The 13292-nt window shown below is 39.3% G+C and overlaps 1 protein-coding gene across 2 annotated transcripts; it reads right to left on the minus strand.

Annotated features, from left to right (window-relative positions):
* Window positions 1–291: 291 nt before the first annotated feature.
* On the minus strand, window positions 292–11485 carry LOC131330330 (putative disease resistance RPP13-like protein 1). Of its 2 annotated transcripts, none has more exons than XR_009201084.1 (2): window positions 11438–11485; window positions 292–813 (listed from the first exon to the last, which is right to left on the minus strand). XR_009201084.1 is itself a non-coding variant. In XM_058363876.1 (2 exons), the coding sequence occupies exon 1, from the start codon at window positions 9496–9498 to the stop codon at window positions 8242–8244; it is 1257 nt and encodes a 418-aa protein (XP_058219859.1). In that variant the 5' UTR covers window positions 9499–10615; the 3' UTR covers window positions 292–813; window positions 5223–8241. The 2 variants fall into 2 exon arrangements, 1 of the variants encoding a protein (XP_058219859.1); XM_058363876.1 differs by lacking the exon at window positions 11438–11485 and adding an exon at window positions 5223–10615.
* Between the last annotated feature and the right edge of the window lie 1807 nt (window positions 11486–13292).

Here is a 13292-nt window from a genome sequence, read left to right on the forward strand (position 1 = left end):
AGCGTATCCTTCACGCGCTAACTTGGAGGACAAGTAAACCTAGGTCTATAAATACAAAGGGATTCTAACCTAAAGAGGTAGGCCATTTATCCCTAACCCTAGATCTATATCCTCCTCTGAGATCTAACTTGATCGTCGGAGGGTCACTGGGCTATTCCAGCCCTAGTGACTTTTTGCAGGTTCAGAGCCAGGGGAACGGAGCAACGGAGGAGGAATACTAATTCAGGTTAAGGTCCCGTCAAATCGAACCCCTACAGTGATAAATAAATTTACTTCCCCCCCCCCCCCCCCAAAAAAAAAAAAAAAATGAAACTCGTTATATTAGTGTAAGACTCTCAAGATACACATTGGGAATATATATCACGGGTAATACCAGCCCACCAAACCAGTAGTAGTAAAACATTTATGAACACAAAAAATTGATAAAAAATATTCTCAAAATTTGTATAAATACGAAACACAGGCGTCGCAACATGGCATTATTCAAAAATTACGTTTTGATACATGGGGATTAACAATGATACCTAATAAATGGAGGAGGATTCACAAATGAGGATTGTTGGGGTAAGGAAAGTAGGAAGAACGATAGAAACAAAGGCCTTTAGACACAACACAAACAATTTAACTCAATAGTTCTGTCACTAGCTACGAGACTTGAAATCTAGTGGCTCACAAGTACACAAACGTAAATTTATTTTGACCATCCAATCAAGCACATCCTGAACTCTGAACAGAATTTGAGAGCACCACAATCTGGAAATTCACCATGTCAAACCTCTAGCAGTTGTTGCGAAAAATGTATCAGCTGAAAGGCTGTAAAAAAGATGACACAAGCTTCGGATAAATCTAAGAGGAATTCATAATTCGTCACATTCACTGACAGATTCACAAGGAAAATTTAGACTAGATAAATAAAAATGCTCCGCGACTTTATGCAAAAGACAATCAATACGTGCCCTTTCACTACTCTTGTCTGCCATCCAAGCGTCCGACATTGTTGTGCATGAAAGAAAAACTACAAAAATAAGCCCAAATCCCATGCTATAAAGTTTATGCAAAAATTTCTAGGGAGAATTTTTTCCAAGTCCACTATACCACTTTCCAAACCCACTAAGTCCACTTCTAAATTCTGTAACCTCCTAAGTCCACTTCTAAATTCTATAACCCTAGTTAGTCTAATATACCCCTGATTTAAAAAAAAAAAATTGGCCCCGTAATTTTCTCCATTTTCGTTTTTTCCTCAATTTCACCCCTTACAAAAACCCCTCCCCACTCCCCCCCTCCCCCCCCCCCCCCTTTCCAGATGAACCAGATTCTTCGTGAGAAACCAGACGATTTCCCATTACGAACGAGACTCGTCGGGCGTTCTTCAACCGAGAACGAGACTCGTCGGCCTACTTCGTCTCCCCTCTCAAAACCCCTCACCCCCTCCCCACTCGTCGGCGTTCTTCGACCGAAAATGAATCAGAGGAAGAAAAACGAGACGCTTTGCTCCTCCATTCCTCGATCGCCTACCATTTGTCGTCGGCGTTCTTTGTCGTCTAAGTCAGACGATCTTCGTCGTTCACCAAAAGGTGCGCTAGTCGCCGTCATTCTGCATCCTCGTCGCCGTCAAAACCCTTCGGTTCATCCCCATTGCCGTCAATCTCTTCCGTTCGGTATGTTTCTTAGAAAAGTAAAAGTGAACTTTGGATATATATGGTTATATATATTTGCTAGGTTGGTGATTGGTAAAGTTAGGATTTTGATTGTGTAACAGAGATGGAACTAAAAGCCCACTCTGGGTATATATGGTTATATATATTTGCTAGGTTGGTGATTGGTAAAATTAGGGTTTAATTTTGATTGTGTAACAGACATGGAACTAAAAGCCCACTTTTGGTATATATGGTTATATATATATATGGTTACAGCTTCTTCTTGCAAGTAGAATTTGTGTATGAGTATGGGTTTGGGTTTTTGTTGCATATTATGGGTTATCTGGAATTATAGAAGCCTCGTTCAAGGGCAATGGTGTTGTATTGCTGAACTTCAACTATAAGTCATTTCTTTTGTTAGCTTTGATGTGATTTTGTTCGATTTCTTGTAGTGTTCCTGATTCAGGGAAAACCCACTTGAAATATACCTGTATCTTGGAAAGGTATCATGGAAAGGAGCATGCTAGTGATGCTGCTACTAATTTTGGGTTTAACCTTGTTGATTCATGATCATGATACTTGTATCATTGTTATGGGGTTTGTTTATCACTATTTCATTTTCAAAGCTGCGATTATGTTGATTGGTGTTAGAGAACCCTGTTAGACGTGATTTTATTTTCTTAGAAAGTAACATATCAGTAAGTGTTCTTAGTTTCGAAATCTGTTAATTCATGGTATCTGATTTTTTTCCTTATGGGCCAATGGTTGGCCATGATGCATTACATTACAGCTTGTGCGTCTACTTTTCCACAATATGCCTCGGATTATGGTCTGAGTGTGCCAAATGGAAGCTATGCTATCACTGCAAGTCACTGCGTGGAATGCAGTTGTGTTCAAGGAAGTCTTGTAACATCATGCAAGAGATTTCGGTTCTACAATTGCTACTCCTGCCTTCTCATCAACAAGCTGATGTTCGGCATCTGTTTGGTATGATACCAGCAAAGACCGTACTGTATTGAAGATAATTCGTGTGCTTCATTCTGCTGTTCCAAGTAGTCAAGATCAATGTAGCCATTGGCTTAGATCAATGTAGCCACTTGGCATTCATCAATTTTCTCAATCTTTGTCCCTTTTTTTTTTCCCTTACCTCCTGGGGTATGCCCCATGTAGGCTGTACATTCGCTTAGCCTCTTTTTATATTTCAAGCTAACGAGTATACAATGTTATATGTGATCTTTCGTCATGTGTGAATGAGTATATAACGTTAAATATGAGCTGATGAATGAGTATATAACGTTAAATGTGCGCTGATGAATGAGTATATAACGTAAAATGTAAGTATCTAACGTTATATGTGAACTGATGAACGAGCATATAATGTTATATTTGATCTTCTGTCATGTGTGAATAAGTATAGAATGTTAAATGTGAGCTGATGTATGAATATATAATGTAAAATGTAAATATCTAACGTTAAATGTGAACTGATGCAAATTCCAACGTAACTGCTGTCGTGATTGGCGTGATTTCAAAAGTAGAAGGGATAATGGGAGGATAATGGGCTAAACGGATAAGATTTGAATGGAAGGGTAATTCTGCCAGGCACTATTTCTCTTTTTAAATGTAGTGGACTTTAGGCTTTACAAAATATATATTAGTGGGCTTAGTGGGTCAGAAACTTGATCAGTGGACCTAGTGGGTTACAAACATGCTATAGTGGACCTCCCACCAATTTTTTAAAATTTCTACTAGTGGATGTTCATAAAATTCAGGATTTTGACAGTAATTAGATAGTACACTTGGACGGAAAAAGAAATTACTGTATCAAAAGTTTGAAAGAATTGAATATCGTCTCCCTTCCTCTTGTTGTAAAGTACATCTTGAGAAAATCGCCTTAAGGAAGAAACATACACAGTTTCCACCTCTCATAATTGCAACAGTGCAAAAATACAAGTACGAAAAAGTAATTTTTTTTGTTCAAATTCATTCAAGTATGGTTACGTAGCTTTCACTTTCTTGCTAAAAATATGTATATGTACAACAAAAAAAGTTTTATTTTCTAGTAAAGGTTGCCAACTCTTGCGAGATTTCCCATTAGACCCATAGCTGTCACTTTAATTTGTATCATGATCCATATTCATGTTTAGAGTAGTTCAACAACTATAATATCTTCTTGCAACATTCTTACAAAAGTTTTAAAAAGTTTTATTTTCTAGTAAAGGTTGCCAACTCTTGCGAGATTTCCCATTAGACCCATAGCTGTCACTTTAATTTGTATCATGATCCATATTCATGTTTAGAGTAGTTCAACAACTATAATATCTTCTTGCAACATTCTTACAAAAGTTTTAATTTCAAGCAAACGCATAGAAGAGAGAATATATATTTCTTTTACTTTGTCACTTTAGTTTCTATCACCTCACTTTCCACCACTTTCAGTTTCCATATAATAAGAAATCACACTTCACATATCTTTATTTAAACATATAGAGTCTCCATTTTTTCACTCTACATCAAATTACACAACTGTGTATTGTTTCATTAGTACTTGAAACACGAAGGGTTAAAAAATTTACAGAGTAAGGATCAAAATAGAGAGTGAAAATCATTATCGATTGGTATATGGCTGTGGACTGTATATACAATCTGTGTGTGTGTGTAAATACAGTGTGGTTTGTGGTAGGAGAGGGTCAACTATGCAACACGTGTATTTCCCAAATTAGTCGTTGAAACAAGCCAAGATATATATATATATAGTTAGTTAGGTTCCGGTGAGGGATCCCTCATTTTATTAAAATGTGGGACTCCCCTTTCCGATTGAATTTCGATGATCCGAGCCGCTCAAAGTGATCAGAACGTGATTTTTAAGTGTCCCCGTGAGAAATCAGCAAAAAAAATGACCGGGAAGGGCTTCATCCGAGCAGTTTTCGTTGAACGGTTCAAAAAAAACTGCTCGGATGATGCCCTTCCCGGTCTTTTTTTTTGCTGATTTCTCGCAGGGACCCTTAAAATTACGTTCTGCACACATTGAACGGTTCGGATTTTCAAAATTTGATCGGGGAAATGAAAGTCCCTCATTTTAACAAAATGATGGATCCCTCACTTGAAAATTCCTCTATATGTATATATATATATATAGAGTTAAGTTCCGGTAAGGGATCTCTCATTTTATTAAAATGCGGGACTCCCCTTCCCGATTGAATTTCGATGATCCGAGCCGCTCAAAGTGATCAGAATGTGATTTTAAGGGTCCCCGTGAGAAATCAGCAAAAAAAATGACCGAGAAGAGCTTCATCCGAGCAGTTTTCATTGAACGGTTCAAAAAAAACTGCTCGGCTGACGCCCTTCCCGATTATTTTTTTTGCTGATTTCTTGCGGGGACCCTTAAAATTACGTTCTACACACATTGAACGGTTCGGATTTTCAAAATTTGATCGGGAAATGAAAGTCCCTCATTTTAACAAAATGAGGGATCCTTCACTTGAAAATTCCTATATATATATATATATACTACATTTTTTAAAAAGGCCAAGATGGATATATTTATGTTTTGAATCTATGGAAGGAATTAATACTGTAGCTCACCAGGGAAATGCCATTAGCTGCTTGGGTCAAAGACATCCTTGTCGTCTATGTTGACTTGAGGAATATGAGAAATGAGGGGCCAATATTGGCCTTTCCCCTTTTCACACCGCTGCTTCAGCAAGGGACAATTCTTCATCTCCAACCACAAAAGCGAGGGAGGCAACTGGCATGTGAGGTTAGGGCAATCCTCGATCCACAGTTCCGAAAGTGAGGTAAGCTGCCCTAGCTCTGTAATAGTCGTGAGCTTGGGGCAGTTACGGAATTCAAGTTTTTCAAGAGAGGGGAGGTTTTGAAAGTCCTTGCAAGATAGCTTCTCCAGATTTAGAAAATGTCTGATATACAGCCTGAGCAGAGAAGGGGGCAACCACTGTGTCGTTTCTTTCGGTGGAAATGATGCCCAACCATATTCTTCAAGGTGGAGCTTTGTGAGAAAGGACAATTTGTGCAAACTCCACTCTGATGGGGGCTTCCCCCCCCCCCCATGTCAACATTGTGCAATCTAAGGAAAGTAAGGTTGGTGAAGTAGTACGAGTAGGAGGAAGAACTCTCTTCCTTGAGAATGTAGGGTACGAGTCCTGTAGCCGCAGCAGCACAGCTATCTACTCGCAGGTCATGAAGACAAGTGAGGTTGTTTTCGTAGGCATGGTGTGGCAGATGCTTGAGTTTCTTGCAACTGAGGATACACAATTCTCTCAGATTGGTTGCGGTGAACCATCCTTCTGGAACAGACTCTACATTATCACAGTTTGTTATGTGCAATTGACTGAGACTCCTGAGACATCCATCGTTATTAGTTTGCATTACATCAGGCAAGGATTTGAGGCGCTCACATCCCCTTATTATAACAGATTCAAGAGATGGACAATCGATTTTCATCCCTTCCTCTGCTAGTATTGACTCTACATCTCCACATTCTTTAATCTCCAATTCTTTGAGAGTGGGTGGTAGCCTAGTTCTGGAACAACTGAAGTTTTTTTGCCATGGACACTTTCGAACTTTCAATTGCTCTAGACTATTCAACATCTCCAACTGATCAGGTAGGGACCGCAGAGCTTCCCATTTATAAATATCCAGTATTCTTAGCGTAGGAGGCAAACCTTTCTTTGGAAAAGAGATGAGACATGGACAACTATCAAGGATTAGTTTCTGAAGACATTTGAGGTTGTGCAACCCTCGTGGAAGCTTCTCCAGCTTTTCACAATCTTCTATTTCCAAATACTCCAGCATCATTAAGTGAGGCAGCTCTTCATGCTGCTGTAGCCCTTCTTCTTCTTCAAACAAGGAAATAAGTTGGGGGCAGCCTTCAACCTGCAAACGTCGGAGGGCAGGGAGACGGTGGTGTATTCTAACTTCACTCTTCCACAATGATTTGAGTTCTGTACAACTAAAGATTTTGAGTTCTTGGAGTCGAGTCAACAGCCCTTGGAAAAACCAACTGGCTAGCCATGTGAGACCCTGTATATTTTCAACTCTCAGGTAAGTCAGCGAGCTCGCTTCATTCAATTATGTTTGGCTTGGAACCCATGCACCCACCAACAACAGGCACTCTTCAATACCGAGCTTTCTTAAGCAAGGAAGATTGCTAGGCAATTTTTGCAAAAGCTTGGGACACCTTTTAATTGAGAGCTCTGCCAGGCGAGCAAATGCTTGAGCTCTCTCCTCCACTCCAAAAGGAGACCAATCTTTCCATTCGGGCATGTCCACAAAGGTTAAAACCTCTAAAGATGGAAAAGGATTTGAGCATCCCGACCCATTGAACTCGAGTCCAACATTTTCCACTGCTTTCATCCCTCGAATGTGAAGCTTTGTAAGTGAGGGTAATTGACCCAAAGTTGGCAATGAAATGCATTTTTCACAATTTAGAATCTTCAAATAGACCATGTTAGAGAATGAAGAATTTCCAACCCAAGTCGGAAATTTTAGGCTATGGTAACCGCTAATGGTAAGCTCTTTCAACTTCTGTGAGGTCTAAGCATGTCAAGCACTTCTAATTCAACACTTTCATTTTGAGAATTATCTGAGTTACTCCATTTCATCAATAGTATCTCTAAGCCTTGTTTATCCTTCAAGTTGGCCCTCGCAGCATCCCGAGCATCGGCTACATGCTCCAACCCTGATATACAAAGTGTTCCTCTAAGATGAATCAAGTAGGCCAACTCATTTATCGCAGACCCATTGCCTTTGCTAACAATAAAGTTTGATAATGTTTGGAGACTTGTTAATTTACCTATTTTTGGTGGCATTTCTTCTAACGAGTCTGCACCAGTAACATCGAGGTGACGCAAGTTAATTAGGTTACCAGTCGTTGGAGGCAACTTCTTGAGATTTTTACAATATCTCAATATTAGCGTTTGTAGGTTGTAGAGAGCAGATATTGATTCTGGTAAGGTGTCAATCAAGGCACATGAAAGGTCAAGGAATCTCACATGTTTCAAATCTCCAATCAAACTCGAAAGTTCATAGATTCGATATCTTCTCAAACTAAGCACCCGTAGACGTCTAAGATTTGGCAACAAATGGAGGGCAACATCGCTGCTCAAGTAGGAGTTTGATGTGAACTTTGATCGATCTCCCAATCCCAAAGGTAAAAAAGTCCGCAGATTTTTGGCTTTATGTAAGGGCTCAAACTTTTTTATGCCATCCAGATAACCATGTGTGTAGGATGAATGGCGAGCTTTAGAGATATTTTCACCCCTGTCATTGTCTTTTAGCTTATCCTCCATCCTAAAACAAACTCTTCTTGCAACAAACTGAGCCAATTCATTGATGAGGTCATGCCTAACAAATAGTGAGACTTCATCACTACTTGATGGTTGAAAAAATGACCTCGATAGTAATTCTCGAAAGTACTCACATCCAAGATCTTCCATTTGCTTTTGTCCAGTGGGCTTTTCAATTAAGCCTTCTGTCGACCACCAGAGCACTAGTTCCATCTCTTCAAATTCGTAATCCTTTGGCAATATAGAACAATAGGCAAAACACTTTTTCAAATGTGAAGGGAGGTGATAGTAGCTTAATCTCAAAGCTGGAAGAATCTCACTTTCCTCGTCTGATAACTCCACATTTCACTATTTAATACTCGTTCCCATTCATCATTTGTCAATTTAGACCGTAGAAGGCCACCAAGTGTCCTCGCAGCCAAAGGCAACCCTCCACATTTTTCCACGATCTTTTGACCGATGGAAACCAGATTTGGATTTTCATCAATACTCCTATTCCCAAATGCATGTTGTGCAAACACCGACCAGCAATCCTCCTTTGATAGTCTCTTTAGAGAATGATATTTACCGGTTCCGGTCATCATCAATGCAACATCCCTGTTACGCGTTGTCACCATAAATTTACTTCCCGAGGCCCCATCATTGAAAGGACTCTTTAAATTGCTCCAATCATCATGGTTTTTGTTCCAGACATCATCTAGAACAATCAAGAACTTCCTCCCATCCAAAGCCTTTTTCAATAGAACTTGAACTACATCCAAGGCTTTAAAATCACAAGTCTGAAAGGTGACAGACTCGAGGATTGCTTTTGTCACTCCCACAATGTCAAACGCTTGAGAGACACAAACCCATGCTTTCATCTCAAAATGCTTTTCTACCATTTCATCGTTGTAGACCATCTGAGCAAGGGTGGTCTTACCGAACCCTCCCATACCCACAATGGGAACTACACCAACCTTTCCATTACTCAATTGATCAGTTAGAAGCAACTCTATTATCGCCCTTTTATCCCCATCCCCCCCATATAAAGAAGGTTCATGAATCAAAGATGAGGTGGGAGGTCTTTGTGGAGCTTTAACAGACCTCTCTACAGGAACATTTTGCAAGCCAAGCCCAATTCTTCGATCAAAAAGATCTTGCAATCTGTTAGTGATGTCCTTGATCTTGGAGCTCATACTAGAACCAGACACTAGAGTACTTGGATTGAAACTCACACAGCAAGTAGGTATGAAGGCATGTACCTTGCTGGCGCTAGCTCGAGGCTCTTCCATCATCTTTCGCTGCAGGGCTTCAGTGGCAAACTCGTCCAGTACATCATCGAGATCGTAAGCCAAGTCCTCGAGATCCTCCAGCCAGAGTGTGATACCCCTTTGATTAGTCATTTGCTTATCCTCAGCATCTGCAAGCAGCGCCTCGATTTGTTCCAACATTCTGCTCCATTTCGCTAGCTGAGTGCGAATTTGCTTCTTCAGTGCGAAGTTCCACAGATCTCGGGAAGCCAACTTCTCGAACAACACCTGGATGAAAGCGGAGAGAAAGATTTCCCCACCAACCATTGTTTGTTGTGCGACAAGAAAGTTGTGTGGTAGGGAGAAGTGAACTAAACGGAGATACAAACCCAAGGAGTACTATGCCTGATTGATCATAGAATGAATTCTAATCAAAAGAGTCACCAAATGGAGTTTTGTTTATTGGAAAGTCTATCCCCAAAAGCAATCTTCCTTTTTTTTAAATGACAGACGTGACCAACTTATTCCCTTTTTTTAATCTTTACAACGTTGTGAGACAAAGTACTTGTCATGAGTCATGATACATAGCAGATGCATAAAAGCCAAAGGAAAGAGAAAATTAGCAAAACTCCAAATCTCCCAACAATAACACAAAGCAGAATATAGCAATGCACCAAGTTGTCGTGGTGGGCTCTCAGAAGTGAAGTAAACCAGCTTTGTAAAAAGCATAGATAGCAATGGGCTCGAAAGAAATAAAACCAGCTTTGTAAACTCCAAGTCTCCATGCTTGAAATTTCTCGATGGAGTGAGGAAGCGAAAAATGGCATCCCCTCAAAAGAAATAAAATAGCAGTGACATCTCTATGGGAGTTTTTTTTTTTGAGTAGTGAATGAAGAGTGTCCCGATGAACTGAACTAATCTTTTCAACCCTTCCCATAGCTCTTTGTACACATTTGCGTGAGGTGAGGTGGCCTCAAGGATGAACCATTGTCGAGGGGAATCGACCCTGTGATCTTGGGGTGGTAAGTCCCGCTGAGGCAAGTCGATTAACCACTCATTATTTGGAGCACTGGAAATTTAGAATACGTATGCCCAATGACGGAGCATTGGAAATTCAGGGATTTAAGTTGGGCACAGGGGTCTTAATTTGGTTTTATCAGAACTAGTTGTTCACTTTCATGAAGTAATTCATAAATAGTGAAGTTGATCGAAAAGGAAAAACTAGGTAATTGCACACACCCGTTCCACATTTTCTTGACAAAATCAGATTATCCTTCAATTTGGCAAAAAAAAATTGATGTAGTCCGATCAGTTCAATATTTTTTTGCACATTTTGAATATCATTGCAGTACATTACTAGTAGTATTTAAGGGAACGTGGAAAACAAGAAATCACTTGAGATAACTTGCAAGTTTCAATTCAAATTTTTTTAATATACTGTCTTGAGTATCAAACACCAAGGTGGTAGCCAAGATGGCTAAGGTGTGAGGCTGAAAATTTTTTAATATACGGTCGCGGGTTCGAACCCTGCTTGCGGGTAGTAGTCCTGTGTGAACCAGATCCAATCCAAGCTACACGAAGACCAACTCCCTGATCAGCTAAACTTCTTCGGCTAGGGCCTCTCCAAGTAGTATGATTGTATAGACTTTTAGGGATATTTCTTCGACTTGTGATTGTGTGACTTGGATAGTTCATAATTTTTATGAAAGTTTTTATTCGTTCAATCTTCATATCATATTTATATTCACAATACTAAATACTGTCATACAATTAATGGTTATCAATGTTTTCCGAAATAGGCTTTGAGAGAGACTATACGGCATGAGACGGGTTATGCCGTTGGTTAAATCCAGTGAGACGATCCGTGCCGTGTTGAGTAGCCTATACGGAGTACAAGTCTTGAGAATATTTTTGAGAATTATCTATAGGAACGGCTAGCTTAATGGTGGTCTGGTTACAAGTTGAATGAAACCCTAGGCTTCGCCACAATTATACAAGGGGAGGTTGAATCGAAACCCTAGTCCCTTCTTTCCACTGCTAGTCCCTATTAATTGGAAGTACTTTAACTTAGCTTTTTACTCCCCGCTTAACTACACTCCTATTATTGGGGATAATTGTTAATTCATTGTTTTATAAGTAAATTATATTTTTGGTACGAAAACGACATACAAGAAAAATTAATAGAAGATTCACCTACAAAAATTAATAAGTAGGCATACAAGAAAGAAAGATTATACAAAAAGCAACGGAATCAAACAAACCGTACCTCCGAGTGAGTTTTCGACATTGCTTGCTGCTAATGGGTTCTCAATAGGCTCAAGCAAAACAACTTCAATCGTAGAAATTACGAATAAGTATAAAGAATGAACAGTGCGTGACAAAAAGAGCACTGCACTCGAAGGTACCTGTGTTTCGGGGAAAGACTAGGAGGAGGAGTAGCACTTTGTTTGTTTGGTTCACCGTTCTCGCCAAATTAGAGAATTTCAAATCAGGGTGGGTTTGGCTTAACTAGTTAAGTGAACTTATTGACTTATTATGAAAATTAATTTTGGCACTCCAGTTTTAGTCATTAACACTCCATTTTGTATCTTGATCGTGTGAGATTGCAAAATAAAAAATGGAGTGTCACTGGCTATAAGTGGAGTGCCAAAATCAAATCCCTTTGACTTATTGGCTTTTTCAGCCATAATCATGTAGCAAAAAAGTTTCCAGGTTTGGCTACTTTTTAATTGCCTTCTTTCATTTCCCTCCAAATTGTGTATTGCTAAAATTTCAAAATACCCTTTGGTTGGGGGGGGGGGGGGGGGGGGGGGGGGGTGGGGGGGGTATGAGACTATGATTTACAAACGGGGGGTAAAATTGTCATTTCAACATTCCTCCACCGTTCATCCAACCGACCGGCTAAAAAGACATACAATTATAAGCCAACTTTTTTGGCCAAACCTACCAACTTTTTGAACCTCAATAAGTCAATAAATGAACTAAACTTTTTAAGTGAAACCCAACCTTGAAGCCATCTACTGTAATAAATTTTCTTTTATTGTGAACTGTATATATATCTCTGTACTCTTATTAGTCCTCCCCTAGTGTAGGTCAAGTTTTTGTCCCGGTCACTTTGGGAGGATATGTTTTCATCTGAACTTTTGATTATACCTGAATTTACCCTAATTTCACTTTGTATGGCACAAATCTGTGATTTTGAAGATACCATATACAGGGCAGAAATTGTGGGCCAAAACATACGCTTGGAGGGTCATACTCGTGATTCTTAAGCTTGCATCTTGCACAAAAACATTCACTCTGGTTTTTTGTTGCTTTAATTTAAAGAGAAGGGCACAAAAACAACTTTTTGAAGTCAACTTGACTTGATAAACAAAACTCAATAAATAGACAACTAAATTGGGACGTACTCCATCAAGTACGTTATTTTCTAGAACTTGCTTTTGAAGTTTTCAATTGCAAGGAGACATCACTCTTTCGTAGGTTAGGTGAAGAGTCTGAAGACTTGCTAGTCTTTAAAAAATAATTTGACACACCCTTCATCTACCTACGTAATGTTGTGTTGGTGATTGTCCACCTTTTTAGTATATTTATTTGCTATATAAGGTATCCTCCTGATAATGCAACTCGAGAAGCAATTGGTTGTACGACTTGGGCCTATATCTCGAGAGTTTTTTTTCATCTTTATAAAAGGTGAACGGGTGAAGGCTAGCTTTCACCTAATAATAGGATAGGATTAACATCAAAAATAGGTCTTTCAGTATGTTGAGATTACGTGATTCGTCATCTAAACTCTGAATGATGCATGACGAAAATAGAATGGATGGGCACATTGCATTTTCTAGATTGTTGTTTGTTGATGAAAGAATAGGCTAAATACTCAACATGCGCCTTTGCTCGGGGAAAAGTACTATCCATCGAAGAGAACAAAAAAGGAAAAAACAAAAGTTCCATAATATGTAAGAATTAAGCATGCTTATTATGAATATGAGCAATGCTATTTAAAGAGACTTATGTGCATAGATTTGAATAGAGATGTGTCCAGAACCGTCCAACAATATCAGTTGGTATTTCAATATCAGATGGTATTTCACATGCCTTGAAATTACATGGTTGCGCTA

Source organism: Rhododendron vialii, chromosome 6a, assembly GCF_030253575.1.
Source record: "Rhododendron vialii isolate Sample 1 chromosome 6a, ASM3025357v1".
NCBI lineage: Eukaryota > Viridiplantae > Streptophyta > Magnoliopsida > Ericales > Ericaceae > Rhododendron > Rhododendron vialii.

Excerpts from the sequence above, each read along its gene's own strand:
- LOC131330330 (XM_058363876.1), bottom strand. The coding sequence starts at position 9,498 with ATGGTTGGTGGGGAAATCTTTCTCTCCGCTTTCATCCAGGTGTTGTTC.